Source organism: Oryzias latipes, chromosome 18 (assembly GCF_053564925.1).
Source record: "Oryzias latipes strain Hd-rR chromosome 18, Olatipes_Hd-rR_3.1".
In the NCBI taxonomy this organism is placed as follows: domain Eukaryota; kingdom Metazoa; phylum Chordata; class Actinopteri; order Beloniformes; family Adrianichthyidae; genus Oryzias; species Oryzias latipes.
Genome location: NC_136254.1, coordinates 2208800 through 2235330, shown reverse-complemented (window position 1 = coordinate 2235330; position 26531 = coordinate 2208800). Strand labels below are relative to the sequence as shown.

At 44.6% G+C, this 26531-nt stretch overlaps 1 protein-coding gene across 5 annotated transcripts in view; it reads right to left on the bottom strand.

Moving 5' to 3' along the window:
- The window catches only part of dock11 (dedicator of cytokinesis 11), an 85330-nt gene that overhangs the window by 27260 nt on the left and 31539 nt on the right, over positions 1–26531 (bottom strand). For 2 of the 5 annotated variants that reach the window (XM_023965822.2, XM_023965827.2), the window contains exons 20-39: positions 26062–26185; positions 25878–25990; positions 25703–25786; positions 25524–25613; positions 22319–22440; positions 21429–21498; positions 21232–21357; positions 20976–21047; positions 20725–20871; positions 19517–19600; positions 18910–19021; positions 15526–15564; positions 11725–11909; positions 10438–10551; positions 10234–10309; positions 8770–8858; positions 1457–1577; positions 1312–1378; positions 1147–1194; positions 293–438 (exon numbers count right to left, since the gene is read on the bottom strand). In XM_023965822.2, the coding sequence (XP_023821590.1) occupies positions 293–438; positions 1147–1194; positions 1312–1378; positions 1457–1577; positions 8770–8858; positions 10234–10309; positions 10438–10551; positions 11725–11909; positions 15526–15564; positions 18910–19021; positions 19517–19600; positions 20725–20871; positions 20976–21047; positions 21232–21357; positions 21429–21498; positions 22319–22440; positions 25524–25613; positions 25703–25786; positions 25878–25990; positions 26062–26185 (2029 nt within the window). The remainder of the gene's footprint in view (positions 1–292; positions 439–1146; positions 1195–1311; positions 1379–1456; positions 1578–8769; positions 8859–10233; positions 10310–10437; positions 10552–11724; positions 11910–15525; positions 15565–18909; positions 19022–19516; positions 19601–20724; positions 20872–20975; positions 21048–21231; positions 21358–21428; positions 21499–22318; positions 22441–25523; positions 25614–25702; positions 25787–25877; positions 25991–26061; positions 26186–26531) is intronic. The other 3 variants (XM_023965824.2, XM_023965825.2, XM_023965826.2) reach the window with 3 other exon arrangements.

The following is a 26531-nucleotide window of genomic DNA, read 5'->3' as shown; positions in this document are numbered from 1 at the left end:
CAGAGGCCGACTCTAGGATGATGTCGTGAAATGGGCGACACCCACAAGAAGTGAAAGGCGGAGCCTAAGAGATCGAATCGTCTTACTTCCGGGTAAAAATGTACTGAAAATAACTCATATTTCATGAAAAAATGGTTCTTTAGTTATTATATTATAACATATATAATATAATTTACTCTGAAAAGCTTAAGAGAAGCAGGATCCAGCCCCTTTAAGATTAGTGTTCTTTTCCCACGTTTAGGCTAGCTCTCTCTGAAGGGCATCCTGGAGGGCAGACGGGGGCCGCGGTTACCTATATTGAGGGTGAAGGAAGCCTCCATGGAGCTGAGCTGGTGGAACTTATTCTGCATGAGGCTGGCCCGGTTGCAGCGCATGGCCGGCATGGTTTGAGACTTCCGGTCGGAGGAGAAGAGCTTGGACACGTATAATTCCTGGCTCCTGCAGGAAGAACAGAAGGAGAGCCGCCTCTGATCATGACCGAGAACAAAGAGGAGGCTGCTTGAACGGATGTCGAATACTGTCAAGCAGAATAAAGGTTGCATTTCAAGAAGAATTCTAAAAGGAGAAGACAGCTTCTAATCAAGCATTTTAAATGACAGTTTTCCTGATCCGTGCGTGTGATCTACGTCATTCATACGTGTTTCTTGTGTTCGCTGACGTGCACAGGTGTCCGTCGAGGGTTTTAGCCGACGGGTTTTTACGTGAATTCAATTCAAAAATTGAATAGTCGGTGGAGAATTATGCAGATTACGTATATTTTACCTACTTTATAGGCAATTGTTACATAAATCTTGTGACTTTTGTGAGATACACTAATGTGTGTCTTTCCAGGAGCGTTCCTCGTTTGTCTAACAGACTTTTCATGCATGAACCACTGATGTGTAACTTTTAGATCACGTATTCGGCGCACAGATCACGTTCAGATGACATCATTGAATCACTAATGAATTACAGAGAAACATCACAATAATGTGCTACGTTGGTTTACGTGTTCTTTGTGTGGTCTATTCGTACTTCTTCAATGGTTTTAACGTAAATTTCACGTAAAGATCACCACTTTTCTCACGTATGACCACTTTCCATCCGTGCGCTACAGGTGGCGTTGGGACACGGCCTTGCGGCAGGTCTGACAGGTTGGAGGCTTACCTGCTGATATTCCTTCTTCCAGTGTACCGCAGCTGAACAAGACAGATCCTGCCACAACAACAAACACATCAGTGACCCGTTACAAAAGCGTGATCAGCTGCTTTTGAAATATGCTGAAGGTTTGGAAACACTCGGTTATTTTGAACAAACTGCCGGTTTACTTACTCCAGCATGCTGAGGAAGTTCATGACGTCCTGGGGGTTGAGCTTGTTCCAGTACGCCGTCAGAGTCTCTGCGGGGCAAAAGTGACGTTTTTCTGGTTCATGCTGACGGGTTTTAACGTTTCTCACAGCTGTAGACGACTACTGACCCTCCGACAAGGTCTTGACGATGTGCAGGAAGCAGAAAAGGAGTCCCTTGATCTCGTACGCTCCCAGCCTGCCGTGGGGCGGCATGGGGCTGCTGCTCATGGTGGATCCTCGCCGCTGCAGCTGCAATACACGGAAAGCGCAACCGTGTCACGCCGACATTTAAGGTCACGATCAGAAGAGCCTGATATGAGTTATGCACACACTCAAACATGATTGCTAGGTTTTAATGCAGCAAGGAGAGCTGAAGAGACTTATTCTCATATTTAAACACCTGCCGTTCTGCCTTTTCTTACATTTTCATGAACATGTCAAACTCCAGGCTGCTAGAGAACGATCTGGTGGTTTCTATATGTTCACAGATACACTGACATTCTGAGGAACTGATTGTTTCTCCCCAAACTACAAGAGTTTGACATAAAAACAGTCTAAAACAGACATTTCCCACATTTTATCCTTTGACCTCACAGACTTTTTTTTAATTTTTATTCCAAGCACGACTCTCACTGTTTTGAGCGTAAAACTTTAGTGTCCTCAAAAAATTATTTTGCATTCGAAACCAAAAAAAAAAAAAAAATGCGGTCTTGAAACTTAAAATGATGTACAATCAAAGCATTTTTCACTGGAGAGAAATTAAAATTGCTGCGCCACAAACGGCAGCCAATGGCAGAAACGGACATGAAGGTTGATGCACACTTCCCACCTAATGAAGTCGCTGTCTTTTCTGGAGGATGTTCTGATCATGAAGCCTTTTTTTACTCATATCTTAGTGTTGGTTGAACATTTTGACAGCTGCTCGTCCGTTTGAAACTCAAACTTTATTTATTTGTTAGGCTCCTTTCATTTCGTTAGAAAACATGCAGCGCTTTACATAAAAGCAAATAAAATAGCTAAAGATATTAAAAATTATTTAAAACTGAAAACACAGGACAGTCAGACTACATTGGCACCCCTCCCTCACCAGATTCCTCCCTCCACCCACGCAGTTCCCCCAACATAACCCAGAACAGAAATGAAGAGCTGCAGCTCAAAGAATCAGTCAGGCTCGGTTCTGCTGTGAGGAAACGGCGAAACGGTGATCCGTTCACCACGGGGGGTCATCACCACGGCCCCCGCCCAACACAGCAGCTCAGGGCCCGTTCTACGACTATCACACCACAGAGCGGGACCCCCGCCGGCCCAAACAGAACGGGCACAGCAGCAACAGCACCCCCTACAGGCGGAGGCGGTAGTGCCCCAGAACAACGGAGTAAGAAACATCAGAATATAAATAATAATAAAAATAGATACAATAAAATAAATATAAGATACAACAGTAATAGAAATTACAAAAGTAAAATCAATAAATACATTTTTAAAAAGACATTAAAAATTAATAAAGCATTATGAGTGTAATAAAATAAATAAATGATAAATACTAATCTTAATAATAACAGTACTTAAGATTCAAAGGGTTTATTGACATTTGCACAGTAGGAAACAGGTTTCCCTGCACAATGAAATTCTTACTTTGCTCTCTGCTCCGAGTTTAGTAAAATAAAGTAAAGATCGGAGTAGGATATATACGTTTCCACACACGTTTCCTACTCAAACATGAATTAAGTAGGTAAAATAGATAAATTAATAAATCAATTTTGTGTAAAATAAATCAGATATTCCAAAAGTCATGTAAAAGACAGATCAAAAAGGTTACAATAATCTAAACAACTCAAATAAAAGTATGCATTAGCATCTTTGTGGTTGAAGGAGAGAGAGGAATGGGCAAAAACTTTATATAGTTTCAAAAATAAAAAACTTAGGAGACATGGAGCTCATGGTTCAGCAATACATTTCTATCCAAGAGGGTGAAAAAGAAAAGTAAAGGTCAAGTGAAAAAATAAAATTATAGTTTATCATCTATTATCTTTTATCGATTAAAGTCATTTAGTTCGATAACAACAAGGAGATAAAAGGTGTGCGACGCCTGACAGCAGTGAATAAAGCGGGTCTGGATGTTCCACGCTGTTCGTGCCGACGCCGGATGGAATCAGACGTTTCCAGCCCTCAACACTGGGGCAGAGGTTTTTGTTTAGTCACCGTCAAACAGTGAAGCGCTGTGAATGTGAAGCCACCTCACTGGAAGCTGTGTGCCGTCGGTGCCTCCATGCAAATGCCGTCGAGCCCGGCCTGGGAACCGCTATGTGGGCGTGGATCCGCTGTTCTTCCTCTAGAAACCAACCAGCTGAGCTTCAGAAACCGTGTTGGTCAAAGGTCACCACAACTATTAGAGGAGCCTCATGCTGGTCAAAGGGAAACTACTGCAACCGTCCATCCATCTCCAGAACCCGCTGAAACCAACCCAGCTACTTCCCACCCTGAGCAGGGTCGCCCCACACCCACACACCTGCACACCTAGGGGCAATTTAGAGACACCACAAGCCTGTTTTGGCTCTGGGCCTGGCCGGGATTCAAACCGGGGGCTGTGACGCAGAAGTGCTAACCACTGCCACGCTGTGCCGCCCACAATTAGAACCCCAACGGAATGGAAACGTCCTTAGCAGAAACTTTTTTAATCAGAACAGAACGATAATCTTTCTGTCAGTGAAGAAAATCGGCCTTTCCACAAATCTACCGTAGAAACGGCGTCCCGGCTGCCAGAGGGTTCTATCAAGGGTTCTGTTCTTCCGTATTTATATCTGCTGCATCTTGTTCTGTCATTGCAGAGCACGATGTCTCGTTTAACTGTTACGCAAATGATCTGCAGATATATCTGCCAAAAAAAAAGAGCTCACCAAACATTTTACCGCAGTGCGTTGACGATGTAAAGCAGTGGTTGAACCAGAATTTTCTGCATTTGAACGAGTCAAAATCGGAGGGAACTGTTTTTGGGGACACCCCTACAGCTGTTGGAAATCTGACAATGTTGTCAAAATGAGCTGTTATCACTTTATTCATTCATTCATTCATTCATTCATTCATTTTCTTAACCGTTTTTCCCTTTCGGGGTCACGGGGCTGCCGGAGCCTATCCCGGCCACTTGTGGGCGAAGGCAGGGGACAACTTGGACAGGTCGCCAGTCTGTCGCAGGGTTATCGCTTTAGCTAAAGCTAAACCTGCCCTGTCCACGGCGTGATCACCTCCGGCATAGATGGCTGTAACTCTCTGTACTTGGGTGCCGCCCGGCGACCACTGAACCGCCTCCAGTTAGTCCAGAACGCAGCAGCACGGCTGTCAACATGACGAGCATCACTCCGGTCCTCAGTCGCCTCACTTCAGACTTTCCTGTTGGTTTTTAAATCTCTTCACGGTCTCACAGCAGGCTACTTCACGGAGCTTTTACCGGCCTGCAGGCGTTCTAGAGTCTTACGGTCTGCTAACCAACATCTGCTTGAGGTGGCGAGGTCACGGCAGAAGCACCGGGGTCACCACGCCTTTTTCCATTGCCGGCCTTCCGTTTAATAACACTCATGCAGAACTGTGCATTAAATCTGACCTTAACAGCTTTAAATGCGTATTAAAAACCTCTTAGAATGGCTGTTCGTGCTCAGTTGATGGCATTTTACTTTCTTTTTTATTGCATTCTTTTTCATCTTTTATGTATTTTATTGCTGATTTTTGCAATTTTATGCTGTTTTTTATTGTTTGAATGCTATAAATCCTTCAACCCATTGTTTTCCTTATTTCCATTTTTTTGCCGCTTACCTCCTTCTACAGTTTTTCTTCTATTTTAGCCATTCAACTATTCAAATGTTCAGCTCTTTCAGCTTTTTCCAGCTATGACTTTTGGTCCTTCAAATCCTGAAGGAGTCGTAAAGCGCGGTTTCAACAAAGCTTCTTTCATAAATAATTTTAGGTGGCACTTCACAGATCCAAACACGTCCAAAAATGTACATCCGGGTGCGAGAGAGCTCTCCTCAAGAGTTTCTTTCTTCATAGCAGAATAAAGTAGTCCTCCCAAAATGCAGGACTGCTTGTGGTTCCTAGAATTAGTAAAAGTACGGTTGGAGGTAGAGCGTTTAGCCACCAAGCCCCTGTCTTATGGAATAAACTCCCAGCTCATGGAAGAGAGGCCGACTCAGTTTCCACATTCAAAGCTAGACTGAAAACATTCCTCTGTGGACAGGCTTATTGACAGACTAGTTAGTATTCAGAGATTATTTAACTTAATTAATGTTAATGTGTTTAAATTAAAATTAATAACAATAACTATTTGTTTTAGTAGCTGCTAGAAGTTGAAGCTGGGGTAACTATGGTGCTCTGGGGTTCTGTCCTCTTTTCTCTTCTACTTCTATCCTTCCTCTCCTCTATTCTTGATCATAATTTATCATTTAGTTCTCCATGTCTCTGTTTGGTGCAGTGCGATTCATGTATTGTCCCTCTTTCCCCTCCTGGGGAGTGGGAGTGCTTCCAGACTCCAGTTGGCTCATCCGTGCTCCAGTTCCTGACCGTTTACCTCGTCTTTGCTCCTGCTCCTACACCTGGCTGTGGTTCCTGTCTCCGGCTCGACTCGCGCCCCTGACTGTCCCCCCAACCACAGCTGGATGAAGCTCGTCTGCTGGACTTTTATATATGTAGTTGTAGATTTAGATAAGTTAATTCTTCTCTAAGAGTTCTGGTAAATCGCCTGTCCGTCCTGGGGGAGGATCCCTCCTTCATGTGGGCACCCCTGAGGTTTCTTCGTTTTTTCCGGAATCCCGTTTTTTTGGGAGTTTTTCCTTACCGCGAAGGGGGGTCTAAGGGCAGGGATGCCAGTATAGCTTAGTCAGTTTGTTAGTTCATTTTAGTATTTTCCTATTGAACTCTTTGTATTTATGATCCTTTTGATTTTATGTTTAACTTTTTCAATTACCGATACGAAGCCCATCGAGACGACTGTTGTTGTGAATTTGGACTAAACAAATAAAATTGAATTGAATTGAATTGAAAAGACAGAGGATTGAGGTTAGGAGGCCAACAGACACATTGAACCAATTAAACTTTCCCATAATAATGAAACATTTTTACAAGTTTTACTTTTGATTTAGACCAAATAAAAGAACAATTTAACTAATAAACATGAAAATAAAACTGCTAAAATGATAGAATTATTCCAAATTTACAGTTGCTCTTAAACATATATGATCACTGTTTAAAAAAGGAATATCATTTTGGTTTTTGTGACGTTACATAAAACTACATTTTAATAAACTGGTGCTTTAAAATGTCTACATCCTATTCAGCCTTTAGTTGGCTGTTAGTGACAACAATCGCAACGTTTAGGAAAAACTGCAACTAAGACAAAAGCAACGTGTCAAAAGGGTGATTTCTATTTTGTTTCATGACTCCTTCATGTTGATGAAGGAAGGTTTGCCTCTGAAAGGAATGTATTCACACGGCGGTCTAACCTCAACACACAGCACAACACAACAACAACTGTACACCAATTATATGCAATATTTAGCAATTCAGAAAGTGCAATAACGGTTATGTGCAATACGTGTGGTTGTCACCAGCTTGTTGTGTAATTTCTGACATCTTCTGCTCACTGAAGAAGAACCTATTGCCTCTGCACGGTCACCTCCTCATGAAAACATCCTCAGGTTAGTGACTCTGCGTGTGACAGCAAGAACTGGCCTCCTTTGCTAAAACAACAGAAAACTGCATTTACAGAGATTGCATCAAACCGTTTAAGGCTCCTCCGCCCAACTGCCATCCCCATGGGCTGTTTTGCAAACAGAAAATGTTGACTTTACCTCTGAGCCGCTATCTTCTCCATCCTGAACCGTAAACGTTAATGTTTGACTCCAGTTTTACTGCGAACCATCTGGGATGCAGCGTGCAGCCTCTTTTGCTAGCCCCCAAAAACCCACACGGAGTTTTCAGCAGAGCTGAAGGCGGCTCAGCAGTTAAAACGCTTGTAACAACAAAAGCATCGCTCCTTAAAAACACACCTGGAGGGGGGACACTCTGCAGGTGAGACGCCAACGACTCGACGAGGAAAAAAAAGTGACATCTCTGCCAGCGAGCAGGAGATGTCCTCTCAGTGTCCCACCCACCCTTTCTAACGGCACCCTTTAGTGCACACAACCCACGACAACACACACCCCACATCTGATCTACTGTCCCCTACCCCATCCCTGGAGGGGGGTACCAGCCCCTCTGCATCACATCTGAGCCCAGGGGTGTCTGTGTCCCTGTGGTGGGGGTTCTGGTCCTTGTCCTTGAGCGCAGGCCCTCTCCACAATTCCAACAGGGGGTGAGCCTGGTCGGGCCACGTTTACAACGCCCCTTCTCTAGGGGGGGATCATCCTTCTGGGCGGGGGACCTCCCACAGGTGGGTGAGTGGTTGCCAGGAGAAGGTCTTCTTTGGGGGGCCCTGGCTCGTGCCTGGGGTTGGGGTAGGGGGTGCTTTAGAACTCCTGTGTGTTGGTGGGCCGCGCATCTGGGGCTGGGGGTTCTTTCCCGGGGTGGGGCCCCCTGCGCTGGGCCCTCCAACGCGGTGGGGGGGCTGGAGCTTGCACTCTCTGTGCCACCCTGCTCTCTGGCGTGAGGGGGGGGGCTCCTCAGAAATCCAAAAGCTTTTGTTTTTCTGCTTTTTATTTTATTAAACATAGAAGCTGCTCTAATGAGACTAATGTTGCATTTAAGGGTTCAGTAGTTCATGTTTCTTCCTAATCAGATGTAGTTTTCTTCATATTTTTGTACTTTTTTTCAGCCATCGTGACATTGTGTAACAGCAAACGTGTTTTGAAGCTTGACTGACGTGAGGTTGGTTTTTCCTCCATAGCACGGCCTGCAGGCCTGAGGGCTTTGGTTGGAGCCACTGCCCCCCTTTGAGGCTAAATCAGCTGTCGGGAACACCGGGGGGGCATCCAAACATGCACGTCTGGTCCTAAGCTCGTCTCCACAGGTCGGCTTGTGACTTTGACAGGTGTGAAAGTTCACCTGCGCTGTGGTTTTTAACGGACGTTTGAACGCAACAGCAGAAACAAACCAAAAGGCTACATACGCGTCCTTCCACGTGTCGGCCTTTCCTGTCCACACCATCCACCAAACTGTGGCGATCATGCGTGCTGCAGCTCTCTTTTCTTTATTCTATCTCACGTTTCGGTGCAGGTTTTGTTTTATTAGAAGCAAAAAAACAAATAACCCATCTGTTCACATTTGCAACTGGAGCTCTGATTATTTCAATGTCACCCAAAGACACAGAAATGCCTTTAAGTGTCTCAGTGAAGCCTCAGGATTATCCCCAGTACTGCTGTTGTTCTGATTATGATCGCACACAAACTGCTCCATTTTGCAGCCCGATTGTTGGTTTTAGACAAATACAACGTGAGAGTGTGGGACGCAGCCTCACCTCAAGGCTATCAGGAGTGCCGATGTCCATGAACAGAGAGCTTCTGGAGTCCTCCCTCCTCACAATGTGGCCGTTCTGAGCAGGAAGACCTGCAGCCGGAGAAACACATCAGTTCACGTTTCAACTTTTCACACTTAAAAACAAAAAAAAAACAAGGACTTTTCCAACCGAATCTCAGTTTTTCTCAGCATCAGCAAGTTGGTCTGACATGTCAAGTCTTGGGAGACAGAAAGTTGAGTTTGCGGCCTTCCTAAACCAAAATTGGACTCAGACTTGTTTTTAAAACCCGCTTTAACCCTAAGGTTTCCTGCTTTTTGTTGTGTTTTTCATCCCACATTGCATTTAAGGTCAACCAACATTAGACTGGTCCTCTGTTGATTTAAAGGCCCACACTGATGGAAACGGGGTTTTAACGTGTTTTTGTGGCGTGTAGATTCATATGTAAAGAAAATGAAGCTCAAAATTGCATTTCTGAGTATTTTACGTTGTGAATCAGGAGCAGATGAAAAAATGCGGTTTGAAAAAAAGCTTGTAGCTGTGACAGTCTCCAAGCTCCGCCCCTTTTGGATGCATCCACCTGCAGATCCATGAACGGCTTTGTTTTCCTGGTCTGAGCTGGAATCTGGATCAGAACTGGACGGATCTGATATCACTGCCATTTTGTTGCACTGCTAATGTTAGCTTGAGGGCTGTAAGCTAGCAGAATAGAGTGTAAATAGATGGATGATGAAGGGCAGACTTACTTACTTAAGTGCAGAAACTTTTCCTAGAAAATGACACAGATTTTTTTTCTTTATTTTATCCAGAAATGACATAATCATAATTAGAAGAGCACCAAAAGATGATCTTAGTAGGACTTTAAGGGTAAACTGTATTAAAAAACGCAAAGCATGTGTGCATGGATCTATGGCTACTGGTTTAAAAAGCTGGTTATTGTCAAACTTTTCCTGCAGAATTCAAATGATTAGCTCATTAATTTTGGAGGATAATGAATCCTGAGCTGATGTTTCAACGTTTTGCTGCTTTGATTCGCTGCTCTGTTGTGCTCCATTAAACTGATTTATGGAGACATTATGAAGAAAAGCTTTCTCAAAGATTTCACTCAAATCTATAACACAGCAGACGAGCTGGATGTCAGAAAACCACACGACCTCCAAATGCACCTCCTCCTTTTGGTATGGCTGGGATTCTGCTCGGACGCCTCCTCCATCTAAACATCGCCACTGTTGTGTCCCAGGGAGTGATGCACAAATTAAGAAGTCATCAAAAAGGAAAACACTAAAGCTAGCACTAATCCTCTCTGGCATGTCTGCTCCACAGCTCCAGCTCTCAGACAAAGTGCTGCTAATGGATGAACCGGCGTGAGGCGTAAACAACGCCGCGTGCAGCCGAAGGGCGCTGCGGTGACGACCCAGCAGCGGCGGTAAACAGGAAGAGGTCAAACGGCCCCGGTTACCGACGCACCGTGGTCCCTGTCGAGTGCGGCGCTGACTCTCCGGCTGTCTATGGAGCCGCTGGAGATCAGGTCTTCTCTGGAGCTCTGGGGAGCGACAAACACAAACCGAGCGCTTACGGCTTGAGTGTCATTCATGCCAGCTGGTGCAAAAAGAAGGTCAGACGGAGGTCATCCGGACAGGGCCGGAGCAGACCACAGGAGGGGGGACTCACATTGAGGGCGAGGCCCGAGCTGGAGCTCTGCGGCGGGGCAGACAGCTGCTGCAGGTTCTGGTAGAGCAGCTCACACAGAGGCAGGTAGAGCAAGCAGATCCGGGCCTGCTGGTTCTGAGGAAGACAAACGTGAAATTCACAAAAGCAGTTTGCTGAAATGAAGCTGCATCACGCGCGCCGGACACCGGGAAGACGCACACACACACCGGCTTCATTTTTTCTCCTCAAGTTAACCTTTATTTTGTGAAGTTTGCCATTATGCGACGGCTGAAAGAGAGGATGGAAGCAGTTTTCTCACGGTTTCTGTCTCTATGAAAATAAAGGCGACATGCAAAGAAGTTGCAAAGTGCAGACGGGACTCATGAGAGTTCAGTGCAAGTTTACAAAAGACCCGACGCTATCACGGCAGCCTGCATGCAAATAGGAAGCCTGTGAACATGGCAATGTGACAAGAAATAAAACTCATTTGTTTGCACACCAGTTCTTTTAGGAAAATATCATCTGTCCTCGACCACAATAACAGCTTTGCATTTCCCCTTTGGAAACAGTCTGAGCCCCAAAATATAAACATCCTAAAATAAAACAAACTATGAAAGGCTCAAATCCTTTCAGTTTGTAGTAAAGAAGAAGCCGTTGATGACTAACGAGCTGCTGTAAAAAACCCTCAGGGACGTTGGGTGATAAAACTAGTAGGATAAAAGCACATCTGTAATATTGTTATATAGTTATATATGCAAATACCCAAATAAATTCAGTGAAAGCCAAACCTTCAGTTTCAGGACGACTGAAGGAGCCGTTTTGAGACTGATGCCCCTAAAAGACAGCCCTATGGCAGTGGGAGTATTATGGTCTGGGAGTGGTCACAGATAAGACCACAACTAAAAAGGGGGATCTTAATTTGATTTTATGTGTTTAATCCTATTCTCAATTTTATGTTTATATATATATATACATATATATGTCTTTCATTTTGGCATCTTTTCATGATTTTAGCGCCGGTGTTTCTTGTGGGAACCTTTTCTGCCAGGACTGGTCCATCATGAGAAAACACAACAAGAACAAGTTAAGAACAGCCGTAAACATTTACTTCACGTATTTCACCATCCGCAGGTTGTTTTTAGAACGTGATAAACGGGGGAACATGTGTGTGACATTCTAAAATGGAACCACAATCCAGGCTTTTTTTTTAAAGTTCTGGATAAATTTGGGGTCAAGAAGATTGTGTTTGACCTGATCTGTCAACAGCATAAACAGGGGGGAGGGGGTTAAACTCTCAGTCCTGCTCACCTTAAAGGCGGTGTAGCGGTCATCCATGGCGTGCTTAATCAGCAGGTTTTTCAGAACGCTCACGGCCAGCTGTCGGACGTCGGCGCCCTGCTGCAGGGCCTCGTTCACTTCCCTCAGCAGCAGGCCCACCAGGAAGTGGTTCCGGCAGTACTCCTCCGTCAGGCTGAACTCCAGGCTCTGCTCTGCTGAGGAAGCATCAGTGCGTTAGTTAGGGCCAGGCATCAGCTCATCCTCCCCTGGCTCTGGTGCTCACGGCTAGTGTTGTGAGTTTAGTGTTCAGGCGAGGCTCACTGAACCACTGGACCACTGATGCTCTATGGCAGGGGTCTCCAACCTTTTTCAGGCCACGGACCGGTTCAATGTCAGACACGGACCAGTCCAATGTCAGACACGAACCGGTTCAATGTCAGACACGAACCGGTTCAATGTCAGACACGAACCGGTTCAATGTCAGACACGAGCCGGTTCAATGTCAGACACGAACCAGTTCAATGTCAGACACGAGCCGGTTCAATGTCAGACACGGACCGGTCCAATGTCAGACAAGGACCGGTTCAATGTCAGACACGAGCCGGTTCAATGTCAGACACGAACCGGTTCAATGTCAGACACGAGCCGGTTCAATGTCAGACACGGACCGGTTCAATGTCAGACACGGACCAGTTCAATGTCAGACACGAACCGGTTCAATGTCAGACACGAACCGGTTCAATGTCAGACACGAGCCGGTTCAATGTCAGACACGAGCCGGTTCAATGTCAGACACGGACCGGTCCAATGTCAGACAAGGACCGGTTCAATGTCAGACACGAACCGGTTCAATGTCAGACACGAACCGGTTCAATGTCAGACACGAGCCGGTTCAATGTCAGACACGAACCAGTTCAATGTCAGACACGAGCCGGTTCAATGTCAGACACGAACCAGTTCAATGTCAGACACGAGCCGGTTCAATGTCAGACACGGACCGGTCCAATGTCAGACAAGGACCGGTTCAATGTCAGACACGGACCGGTTCAATGTCAGACACGAGCCGGTTCAATGTCAGACACGAACCAGTTCAATGTCAGACACGAGCCGGTTCAATGTCAGACACGGACCGGTCCAATGTCAGACAAGGACCGGTTCAATGTCAGACAAGGACCGGTTCAATGTCAGACACGAACCAGTTCAATGTCAGACACGAACCGGTTCAATGTCAGACACGAACCGGTTCAATGTCAGACACGGACCGGTCCAATGTCAGACAAGGACCGGTTCAATGTCAGACACGGACCAGTCCAATGTCAGACACGAACCGGTTCAATGTCAGACACGAACCGGTTCAATGTCAGACACGAACCGGTTCAATGTCAGACACGAGCCGGTTCAATGTCAGACACGGACCGGTTCAATGTCAGACACGGACCGGTCCAATGTCAGACACGAACCAGTTCAATGTCAGACACGAACCGGTTCAATGTCAGACACGAACCGGTTCAATGTCAGACACGAACCGGTTCAATGTCAGACACGAGCCGGTTCAATGTCAGACACGGACCGGTTCAATGTCAGACACGGACCAGTTCAATGTCAGACACGAACCGGTTCAATGTCAGACACGAACCGGTTCAATGTCAGACACGAGCCGGTTCAATGTCAGACACGAGCCGGTTCAATGTCAGTCAAGGACCGGTCCAATGTCAGACACGAACCGGTTCAATGTCAGACACGAACCGGTTCAATGTCAGACACGAACCGGTTCAATGTCAGACACGAACCGGTTCAATGTCAGACACGGACCGGTTCAATGTCAGACACGGACCAGTTCAATGTCAGACACGAACCGGTTCAATGTCAGACACGAGCCGGTTCAATGTCAGACACGAACCGGTTCAATGTCAGACACGAGCCGGTTCAATGTCAGACACGGACCGGTTCAATGTCAGACACGGACCAGTTCAATGTCAGACACGAACCGGTTCAATGTCAGACACGAACCGGTTCAATGTCAGACACGAGCCGGTTCAATGTCAGACACGAGCCGGTTCAATGTCAGTCAAGGACCGGTCCAATGTCAGACACGAACCGGTCCAATGTCAGACACGAACCGGTTCAATGTCAGACACGAACCGGTTCAAAGCGGGGCCGAAGTTTGCGTTCAATATTTCTAATCTTCTGCAAAAAAAAAAAACGATTTTTCAAATTAAAATGCTACTAAAAGGAAGAAAAGTAGTTTTAAAAAATCTGAAAGTAGTCAATTGTTCTATTTTTTACAGGTGACAAAGATTCAATGAAACAAAGTTGTTGATTTGTAGAAGTTGTTTCTGATTTGTAAAAACTTCAATAAAAGCATCATTGCAGGCTTTCTTTTCTTAATAGAAGACCATTATAACACTGAAAACTCAGTCTCAGATCATCTTTCAGTCCAAAAAGATTTTCATATTTTGCTTTTACGTAAATCATGTCTTATTGTGTATTTTGTGCCAAAGTTTCTTAACAGATGCCTGCCTAAATCCCCCTAACTGTGGGAAAATTCAGAAATGTTCCTTTTCCGAGTTTCCACAAATCAGAAGCACCTTTATTTGATTGAATCTTCATTCTCTGTAAAATGTTTGCGGCTTAGACTCAGTGATGAAGAATTTCCCTTTTAGCGTCACAGTGGTTGCAAACAACCGGACGTCACCTTAAACCGCAAAAAGCAAAATAAAATGACAACCGTTGTAAAAACGTCGTAAATATAATGTAATAAATCCGCATTTGGAGGAAGACTCCTGGTTTTGTCTGAAAATAGACGCTTTATTTTCTTTTAAGTTGAAAGCTTTCCTTCGTTTTTCTCACAGACTCTTTTCTCCCCAGAGAAACTTTCTAAATACGTTTATTTTTTTGGTTCTTATTCACTTTTAAGCTTTGGGCTACTAACTTAGCTTAAAGTCAAAAGCTTGGAGGATAAACCAAACGGAACCTAAGTTAGCGCATGAATTTTTTTCTTCCTGCGGCCCGGTTCTAGGTGAGCTACGGGCCGGTAACCGGTCCGCGGCCCGGGGGTTGGGGACCACTGCTATGTGGGATACTGAGAACATCAGGTTTAAATGTACATCATGAAGCGGCGCATTTCATCACAAAAACCAGAAAACGGCTTCAAACGAAAAGCATCGCCCAACCACAGAAAGAACAACCCAAACTCAATCAATGCACGTGGCTGTTATGATTTGGTGACTGTATGTGGGTTGCAGTGCATCACAGACCAGTTTCAGAGTGCAACACACGTCAATATGCAACACAAATCCACACAAGAACAGAAAACAACACACACTAGTTCATTCAAAAATGACAAAATGAGAAAAACGTGATGCTGGGAATATTTTTTTTTAGAAGGTGTCTGTTTCAGCGGCAGAAACATCAACGATGCCCCTCTCCAACAGTAACGTGTGAAAAACTGAAACAGGCGTCCGTCTGCAATTATCGTCTCCAATGACAGGAGGCGGAGAGCGGCAGGCAGCGGAAAGAGGCTCGAACAGAGAGAGACGGAGAACCGCAGCATCAAGAGAGATGAATTTATCTACTGTTTACAAGTGGAGAGTCGATTAGGCATTAGAGGGGAAGAAGGGTCAGTTGATTCCCATAACAGCCAAGCCCCGCCCCTCAGTGCAGGCGCATTAAGCGGTGGCCCGGCACCATTCAGCGTGAGTGGGAGGAAATGAGCGCCCCGTGAGGAAGAGGGGGAGGAGGGGCGGTTGACGGCGGGCAGGTTAATGTCAGTCAGAACAAACGTGAGCGGTTTGCAGACACGGGGGGGGGGGGGCGGTGGGCGTCACCTACCTACAGGGCCAAAAAGCTCCGTCGCGTATGGAATTAAATCTGACCACAAGCAAAAACACACAACAAACACACACACACACAAAAAGAGAGGGAGGGAGGGGGGGTGAAAACAAAGAACAATCCACGCAGCATCGCCGCAAAAAACAAAAACAAAAAAAAAGCTCCTCGGTTAGCCGGACTGAGGACCAAAACATCAGATCCTAGCAGGAAGCAAACCCGCAACCTGAGTGGAACATGGAACGACAGCCGTGCCACCACATCTGTGTGCGCTTATTTATACCACGGTCCGGGTGAATGCTGCATTCTGATTGGCTGCGTGGTGTGCGTTAAAAAGGGATAAACGCTCGCCTAAAAAAACGTAGTTCAGGTCACGTCGCTTAAGTGTTCTGTATCACTGCGCCGGCTTCTGTAACCCTTGGTCTATCCTAGGCACTTTAACATTGGGAGTTGGGTCATCTAGACCCACTAGACAGAGCTCTGAACCTTTTTTCTTCAATGATTTGTGATCTTCACTGGTGTCCATGGATTATATGAAATCTTTCCACCTTTATCCACCTTTGTCATGGTAGGAAGAACACGTCAATGGAAGGGGGGGGTCATCTGGACCCCCTAGAATAGCACAAGGGTTAAAAACAAACTATCTTCATCATCTGGACAAAAACAAGCTGTAAGAGGGGAACTTTCTCTCTGAACCGATGCTTTATATTCACACATCGTGATCATCGACTGCAGCGACAAAGGAAAACGACGTTTTTATGCCGATGATCACGATGTGTTAATATAAAGCGGGAAGAGGTGAACTTACTCTCTGAACCCATGCTTTATAGTAACACATCGTGATCATCAGCATAAAAACGTCGTTTTCCTTTGTCGCTGCAGTCACGGTATGCGCCGGCTGAGCCGCACCACCCAACAAAAAGTCCTCTTTTTGTGAAAAAAACGCGATCAAAACCGCTAAAATAACAGGAATAAAGTGCTAAAAACTGGTTGCATATTCATTTCTTTTGTAACTGACCATGGTATAAGCGGGTTAGTGTGCATTATCAGAAATCAAGTCCACACTTTGCGGTACGGTTGCTTCTGCGAAGTGTGGAGTTGATTTTCTGATAATGCCCTCCTTGTCGGCCATTAGTCCCTTTCTTATTTGTTGACCTGAAACATGGATACGATATAGTTTCTCTATTGTTCTTCCTGTAGATCCAGAACCAGATCTGTCCCTCCTGCTGCAGCGCGTTCATTCATCCGCACAGATATCAGCTTCTTCGCCGAAACTGACAGGTTCATCTTCTGACAGCACTTTCACAATAACCAGTAACTAAATCCCCGAGCTTTTGTGTTGACCTGAATGCATCAGGATATGTGAGCGTCCCCGTCGCTCAGCACGGTTTCTGAATCCATGTCGATCGTCCCTTTTGTGCCTCTGCTCCCACGATCTGGATGATTAAGGTTTAACTTGATTAAATCATTAAGGCTTACTGGACACTTTTAAACAAATGTCTGCCAGTTTCCTGACACGGGGACAGAGCGCTGCATCATCTGGAAACCAGAGAAATACTGCATCTATGAGGGGGAAAACTGATGACCAAAAAGGGTTTTTTTTTGTTTTCTGACCAAAAATATAAATAAGCTAAAACAAAACGGATGTTAGTCTGTTCTGAAGCAGGATATCCTTGTAGAATGAAAGGAAAGGAAAGTACAAATATTGAACTCTACATGATTAAAAGAAGTTTACTTCCCTCCACAGATCATTGCTTAAACAGAAAGGTGACCTAAACCGTCCAGTTTAGGTCCAGATTCCAGCTCAGACGGGGAAAACAAAGACGTTCATGGATCCGTTTGCCCGTGCATCACAGTGGAGTCAAGACATTTCTGATGTTTTTTACTTTTTTTTTGTCTGCTCCAACTATTTGAATTAAGAAAAACTCTGAAATGAAATTTCAAGCTTAATTTTCTTTATCCATGTCAAGAGAAAAACGCTCCCCAAACCCCATTTTCCATCAGAGTGGGTCTTTAAAGGTGAACTCTGGATGAGGTAACGGTGGAAATGGTGTTTGCAGGAAAAGCAACGGCATGCTTGTGTGGGGTTCTTTTCCAGCAACAGCTGTTCCTCCAAAACATCACATGTCTAGGTTTGTGTTATCCTCTCTGTTATTCTGCATCATTCACACCAGCGACATTTCTGACAAGTGGAGGCATGAGGCCTTTGAGCAACGCTTTCACCAAATTTAGCCGAAGATTGGACATTATCAGTGTTTGCTGCTGGAAAGGAACCTGAAACCATCAGAACACCCGATCCATGCTCCATCATGCGCGTTGTCACTGACATTAGGGGATTTGTATTCAGAATAAAAGCAAAATTATGTCTAAGAAAGATTTTTTGGGAGAATTCTCTCAGTTGGAACATGCAGTCAGGTCTTCTCAGTGTTGTGGTCTTAAGCTAACGCTGGCAGGTTTCCCACCTGATGACCCCGCCGACCTTCTTGCCCTTTTACACACACAGTGTTGTGCGTCATTTCAGAGTGAGGAGCATAAATGTTAGTTAGGATGTAAAACGGCGCTGCATTTCAAAAGTTGTCACTAAATAGTTCTTTTTTTTTGTTTGTTTACTTATTTTTTTTAACCTATTTGCTGGTTTGTTTGTTAATTTGCACATCTTTTTTAAATTGTGACCTTCTGCTTTTTCAGAGAAAACTCAGGTTGTGTCCGAATTCCTTCCCTACTCACTACGGAGTCCGTTCTCCATTTTCTAGAGCTGTCTGGATCCACAATTACCAAATTACCCAGAAGTCTCTGCATAAACCAACGTAAATCGATGCTCTCTAGATCGCCGAATATAAACCACAATGCATTGCGTCCGAACAATTTTTTTTTTACCAAATAAATGTTTTTAAATGTATATTTTTAATAAACCATCAACGTTTTTATCTTTAGAAAGCAGTGGACTCATAAATAATCATTTTCAATTTCAATTTTTGACTTCGTAAAATCGTCATATCCGCGGCTTAAAAAAAAAAGTAGTGAGTGTGGAGTCTGAATTACTGTTAAAGTTCAGGGCTCTACATAGTGCCGCACTATATAGTGTTTTAGTAGTAGTTAGGGGTTAGGGGGGACACAGCCACAGTCATGGAGCTCAGCACTGAGCATGCTCAGAACCCTCCTGACAAAGGATTCAACAACTGTAGCAGCAAAACATCTAATGAAAGTACTGAGTGTTGGTCGGGCTGGTTTGTCTTAACCCGGAAAATGGATCGGGTGTACCAAACACTCAAAAACAGACCGGGGGGGCGCAGACGTAGTTTCATGACGGCATTTGTAAACACGTTTAAATCAGGTCAGAGCAGGAGATCAGGTGATCACACACATCCTGCATTGCCTTGCGCTCACCTTGAACCCTCTGCAGCTTGGTACGGCCGAACGCCATGGGCAGGTTGAGCGGGATGAAGTGCTCGTGGTTACACACCGTCATCAGGAACTCAAACTTCATCTCCGTCAGCACCTGCAGGTGAAGCGCCGGCAGACGTGAGAGCCGCCCAGCCGTAGAAAAACCAACACAGACAAGCAGGATGTTCGTCTGGGCAGCCAGTCGGATGTGCCGGTTATCATAACAAAGTAAGACAAACACGCTGGACCAAGAAAAACACACGAGACGGCGATGCTGTTGAAGGCACATCATTCTGATGACGCCGTCCACAGAAAAGGTTGGTATCTAACAAAATAAAAGGACTTCCTGTTTGGATTTCTGTTTGGCTCAGGAACAAACACGTTCTTCAGCCTTCATCTGTGACAGAAATCCACACATCGAGGGTCCTTTAAAAACACTTTTTTTCTGGTCAATTCTTGAAATAGTTCATGATAAAATGATCTAAACTCTCAGAAGGACAGTTTCCATGCTAAAGGAAAAAGCTCCATGTCTGCTGCTGAAGCTCAGGACTAGAGGAGGAAATGAAGGCAAAACTGTTTCCTTTTACATTTTGATTTAAAAACAGCGCACCTTAGGATCCTTGAAGCCAAAGTGACGCATGTAGTGGTTGATCAGGCCAAAGGCAAAGCCTCGGTTCATGAAGGTCAGGCATCTCTGAGGAGAGGAAGAGCAGAAGATCAAACAACCTTTAGGTTAAGGTCGTGTAGTACAGCCTCTACGCACATTTTCCACATATGAAATGTCATTTTTTTGTGATCCATGCGTGATATACGTTCCTCGATGTGCTCAGATGTCCGTCGAGGGTTTCAGCCGAGGCGTCTTTACGTGAATTCAGTTTTTAGCTGCTCAACATTTTTGGTTGATTGAGAATAATTCAGTTTATGTGCATTTTGCGTAATTTATACGCAATTATTACGTAAATGTCTTACAATTCTGCGTGATTTTTGTGAGACACTCAAATGTGTGTGTTTCCAGGAGCGTTCCACGTTTGTCTAACAGACTTTTCATGCATGAACCACTGATGTGTAACTTTTAGATCACGTATACGGCGCACAGATCACGTTCAGATGACATCATTGATGCATGAATCACTGATGAATTACAGAGAAACATCACAATAATCACACGCTTCATGTTCTACGTTGGTTTACGTGTTCTTAGCGTGGTTTGTTCGTACTTATACCACAGTCCGGGGGAATACTCCATTCTGATTGGCTGCTGGGTGTGCATTAAACCTGATAACCGCACAGTGAAAAAAGTAGTTCCTGTCACATAACTTAAATCTTTTGTATCACTACGCCGGCTTCTTTAAAACAACGTTTAGCTTCATCATCTGGATAAAAACAAGCGGTTAGAGGAGAACTTCCTCTCTGAACTGACGCTTTATTTAACACGTCGGGATCATCAGCATAAATATATCGCCGGATCTTGACTGCAGTGGTGGTGCGGCACGCTGTCACGGTACCGCACCACCTAACATATAGTCTGCTATTTGTGAAAAAAGCAATTCAAACTATAAAATAAACAAAAAATGTGTTAAATATTTATTTTGTTTGTAAGTGACGATGGTATGAGCGGATTAATGGCCTTCAAAGTCTGCATTATCAGAAATTAACGCAACGGTTGCTTTCACGAAATGCGTTGATTTCTGATAATTCAGACTTTGTCGGCCATCAACCGGTACTTCTTCTGTGGTTTTAATGTGGTTCATTCCTGATAAGTCTGGCTGTGGGTCCCGGCCTTTAGTGAAAGGTTTCATCTGGCGGGGGGAATCGAACCTTGATTAAATGAGCAAGGCTCAGGTTGATGCTCCGCGCCTCCTCTGGGACCTCGGAGTGTCGGATGATGATGTGAGGCATGACGGACAGAACCAGGGACTGCAGCGCCTGGTGGAAGCTCTCTGGGAAGCGCTGCGGCCGCGGCATCTGGAAGGACGCCGGGGGAAGATACCATCTTCAAAAGCTCCAAGGCGAAGCTCGGATTTGATGTTTTCCAACATTACAGGGGGGGTAAGGCCTCACATACAAACCTTCATGCGGTTTTCCTCTTGGAGGAACTGGGCCATGGACTTGGCCATGATGTCAAAGAAGAACCAGGAATACTGAAGGAAAAGAGGGAAAATCTCAGCCGAGTTCGGAAAACTTCCAAGAGTTCTGAGTCCAGGTGAAAAAAAAAAGCCAGGAAGGAATCATCAAGTGGAAAATCTCTGTGCAAGCAGCCACATGCCCTGCAGGTGTCCCTTTCTGAACCCAATGCTGCCCCCTGCTGTCTGCACACAGACTCACCTTGAGCAGCTTATTGCTGGTGTTGAAGTCGGCCGTCTGCTTGAGGACGGCGGTCACGGTGGTGGCCAGCACCTCGTGGCTGGTCGCTGAGTTTCCCGGAGCCGGGGCGTTCGCCACAAAGACGTACTTTGGGAGGAGGACAGTGAAGATGAGGAGCGCGTTCTTCATCTTTGATCTGATCGTTTTAATCCTGGTACCTTGACAAAAGAGCGCAGGTAGTGCTCCAGTCCTTCCTCGTGACATCTGGAGACGATGTGAATGACCACTCTGAAGGAGGAAAACAGAAAAAAGAGCCTTCACTTTAAACTCCAATCCCTTCCACGCCGAATAGTGCTAAAAACGCGATGGGAAGAGGACTTCAGCATCGCTGAGAAGATATGGGAAAAAGCTCTAGACGGAATATACTCTTCCTCAATTTGTCACATCATTACTCCATTTAAAATGGACTCAAAGCAAAACTTCAAAGGTCATTCCAGACATGAATCCATTTACAATCGGTGTAAACGATCAACAGCCACCATCTCACGTATGTTTGGTCCGGTGCAGAATGAAGCTGCGTTTGGCCGTCAATATTTGAAGGATTTACAGATTAAAGCTTCTGTAATTTCTGCAACATTTGGTGTAATCCCACAGGATCTTCATCTCAGCCACAGAGCACAACATCTAATAATCTTTAGGACTTTTGTTCTTCTCAAATAGAAGGATCAATTTCTCTCTCTGACATTATTTGGTTTTGGAGAAATAAATGTGTTTTTCTGCCACACAAGATTTTTGTCCCAGTTGGAGTCCCTTCTTAAATTATATGAAGAATTTAGACGTCACTGCTGATAGAACATTTAAAGATTGACTGAAATGTGCAAGTGAGAGGTTTATTTTCTTTTGAAAACTTATGTTTAACAAAATATTTGCAGTTCGAAAGCGTGGTCCAGTAACGGGAGGGTTTGTGGAGGTTCTGTTAAGCTTTTATCTCTGTACCCTCTGTTTAAATGTGAAATACCAGTAAAAGGATTTGGTGTAATAAATAAATAAAAAAGCTGCGGGAGCATGGGCGGAGCATGGGCGGAGCGTGGGCGGAGCGTGGGCGGACCGTAGGGCGTTGACCGTGGTCTCGTGGGCCTCTTTGGTGGTGGCTGTCAGCACCTCAAACAGCTGCATCAGCACCGTAGGCAGGAAGGTGATGATGACCTGAGTCTCCACGGCATGCAGGCACTGCAGGGGAAGCAACAGGCAGACAGACAGACAGACAGACAGACAGACAGACAGACAGACAGAAAGACAGACAGACAGACAGGCAGGCAGACAGACAGACAGACAGACAGGAGGTTAGACCTTCAGAAACGTCTGGGTCAGGAGAAAACCGTCAACTGGACTTAGTGTATCTGGAAGTGATGGAGACATTTCTGCTCATCTCCTCTTTCAGTTCAGAAGTAAGTGGAATAAAGACACCTTTAATATTTACGAGTTTATTTATTTTTTGGTTCTCTTCCAAACTCAAACACCTCAGAGTAACAACAACGTTCACTGTTTCGATCCGTTGTGCCTTCATTCTTGCATGTGTTTTGATGTGTCTGACTGGATAAGTGACGTGTGAGGATGGAGCCTTTTGTGACACAAAGCTTGAATGAAAAACTATAAAGCAAAATAAAGTGGACTCGTTCTGCTAAAAGCTTCTCTTTTTCTTTCGTTGATGTGATTTCATTTATTTTTCTTCCTCTGAAATGAAGCTGCAGCTCCGACGAGACCAGACGTCTCCTCTGGTTTGGTTCTGAACAAAGTGCTGTTTTCCCACAGAGGTATGTGAGCAAAAAGCTGCACTTCAACTCTTTACTTCCCAATCCAAAGCTTTTCATGTAGATTTGTCATGGCCACCATTATTATTAATGCTTATTATGGGTTGAATACTATAAATCCTTCAACCATTCTTTTCCTGTTTCTCTTTCTTTATTCTAGTATCTTCCACCATTTTTTGCCGCTTAATTCCTACAATTTTTCAGCTATTTTATCCATTCAACTACCGTATTTTCCGGACTATAAGTCGCACCAGCCCAAAAATGCATTATAAAGTAGAAAAAAAACAGATAAGTCGCACTGGACTATAAGTTACATTTTGACGGGAAATTTGTTTGACAAAATCTGAAACCAAGATACAATAAGTTGCACAAACTCATATGACACAATCATAGCAGACTGTTTATCTCATAATTTCACAGAAGTTCTTTTTCATACTTATTTATTTATTTATTCCTTTCATGAAGCATCATTGGCCAACTAATACTCTGTTTTCATCCTGTATTTGTAGAAACAGTTGTCATTTTTATTGCATTTCTGAAACTATGAAATCATTGGAAAATAGAATATTATGTTTTTAGCCTTCAAGATCTTATTGTAAAAAAAAGTTTGCTGATTCTCTGTGTCACTTAACATACTCTTAACATGCCTCATACATCAAATTGACCCAGGAACATCATCTCTGTTCCTCACAAATGAACATAACAGGAGGGTTAACAATGTATTATTTTAATTTAGTTCTAATATAAGTCGCTGCGGAGTATAAGTCGCACCCCTTGCCAAACTATGAAAAAAAGGGCGACTTATAGTCCGGAAAATACGGTATTCAAATGTTCAGCTCTTTCAGCTTTTTCCAGCTGTGACTTTTGCTCCTTCAAATCCTTGAACTTTTCCAAATATTCCAGGATTTTTGCCTCCATTGAAATACATGGGGAATCCTTGGTGCAGAAGCTCGCTGGTTCGATACCCGGCTCTGGCATTTATCACAAACACATCTTTGTTTTTATTGTGCTGTTTCCACTTCATTTATGGTCAACTTTGATCATTTCTTTCTTTAATTTTTGTGCCAATTGTTCCCCTTTAAGTTTCATTTTCATTCAGAAATACAGCCTAAAACCGTCCAGTTTCTTCAGGAAATCTTTCTAGCTTGTATTAGTGCTCTGGTGTCAGCAGACTTCCCTTTTTCATAAACCTGAAGCATAGATTTGTCTTAGCAGAGTCTGCAAAGAGGTCAAAGTGGAGAAAAAAGTTGTGATGCTAAACCTACTGGTGCCAGTCCCTCCTGCAAAAAGCTACTTCAGTACCAAATGCAGTTCTTGGAAAGGTAAATGATGCAACCAAAATGGCATCAATGAAAGCTTTGATGGGGAGTCAGAAGACCCCCGTCTGGTGTCTGTTCGCACTAAAAGGGTGTTTGTGTCGTTCAGTGGATCCAACAAAAGGACTGAAAGATCTCCAGACCGAGCAGCTAAAGTGGAAAATCTGCTCTCAGTACAGGTGCAAACGACCAAATGGGGGTTCTAACCTATGAAAGGTTCACTTTGACTCACTAAGAAGGACAACAAAGACGATGGACGCCGCGGGCGGCGTTGCATTGCCCCGCAGGCGCTCCCCAGCCCTCACTCTCCCACTCTCCCTGCCCCTGCCACCCTGGTCACACAAAAACACTGACATTTTTGCTATTTTGATTTCCTCTCCATAGCAACCATTTTATTTTTTGGTCCCTTGGGGTGTCGAACAGGTCTTTGTCATTTTTACAAGAATCTGCAAAAGTACATTTTTGGATCGCCGTGGCAACAGAGATTTTTTTCTTAACCACGCCCACATTCCTAATACGTTCACATCGTATGTCATTTTGTCTCATTCAGCTTGACACGGGGATCCGTGTACAACACTTTTCACAACATCCTGGTTAAAGAAAAATGTGTGAGCAACAGGGAAACGCCCCTTTTTGTGAGCTCGCCACGCTAGCATTGTTTAAAATCTACAAACTCACACTTTTCCCCAAGTTGCTCGGGGAGTACGGAGACGACAGATCGAAACACCTCGGAGGAGTTTGAATGTGAAGCTGCTACTAAAACGTACCAGGGTCATTTTTTTTAATTCAAGATGGCGGGGTCAAAGGTCAACAAAGCTTTTGTTGTGGTTGTAGTTTTAAGCTGGTCTGTGAAATTTTGTGAGGATCGCTAGAAGAAAGATTTTCTATGTATATATATCTACAGCATGTCGAAGCAAGCTGGTCCTGTGGCCATCCCATAATAATTATGAAAGTACTTCCTGTTTGAAACGTATTTTAGTTTCATTGGAGGATTTTTAAAGATTTACCCCATCATAGATTTTGGCCACATTCACTTTTTTTATGCTTTTTTTCTGCTATGACATCATCGGGTTGTTTTGTTTTTTTAGGGGGGGGGTTGTTCACTATGGTCAAAACTGCTTTTCACCGGCTGCCAGGTGCATTCACATCTGGTTGAAGCAGAGCTTTACCCCCCCAGCGGCTTCACCTTCAGGTACTTGATGAGGTCTGCCGGGTTGCCCTCTGATGTCGTCCTCATCAGCTGGCAGTGCTGGAAGAACTTCTGCAGGTGGGGGTCCTGAGGGGGCAGAAAGAACAAAATCTTTACCATCCTTCCAATCCCAGCAGACTCTCCTCACTGGGCCGTGAGCGTGCTCAGAGGAGTACCTGAGGATAAATGGTGGACGCTACGCGCATCCTCACTCTGAACAGCGTCTTTGCGTTTTCCACCCACTTGATATCTGGCTGAGACTGAGCAAAGCAGACAAAACTTTAGTATTTATTTGCCAACAAAAGGCCTTGTTCAAAGAGTGAAACCACTAAAAACCTGCTGTTGTTCTACCTTCTTGCTGTCCTGACAAAGGTAGCCGGCAGGCAGAGTGGCAGAAACGGGTAACTGCAGCTCAGACGACTGCATCCTCCCATCCCTCAGCAGAGGCATCCACGCGTAGCCGACTGAAACACGCCCGACGTTATGGGGGGGGGGGTTTGTTCTCCCATGCAGGGGCAGAAATGTGAAGACCTACCCAGCGACTCCACGCCGTCCTTCTTCTTGCCGCTCGCCTTGCTGCTGGACTCACAGCTGATGTGGTAAAAGGTGAAGAGGATGTGGTGCTTCTCGTGCACGTGGACCGGCAGCTCAAGTTTAACCTGGACACAGTCAGGTGACACCGAAATATCCAGGCATTTAAAAAAGAAAAAAAAAGTTCTTTAAGGTTTTTGTTTTTCAGGGTCAATGTGGTGCAATGCTACTCTTGCCCTCTAGAGGGCAGCCACTCATTGCTCCTGATGTTTTTTACAAAAACCAGAGGTTACTGTGTATATTTATAGCTATTCTTCTAGAAAACAGAGTAAACTAAGGGAATACGTTCATGAAACTAAAGATTATTACTTCTAAAACAGTTTTTGAAAGACTTTACAGGTGTGATTCACAGGTTTGAGGAGAAATCCTATGAAGCTGAGGCTGTTTGACCCCAGGATTGTTTAAAGTCATATG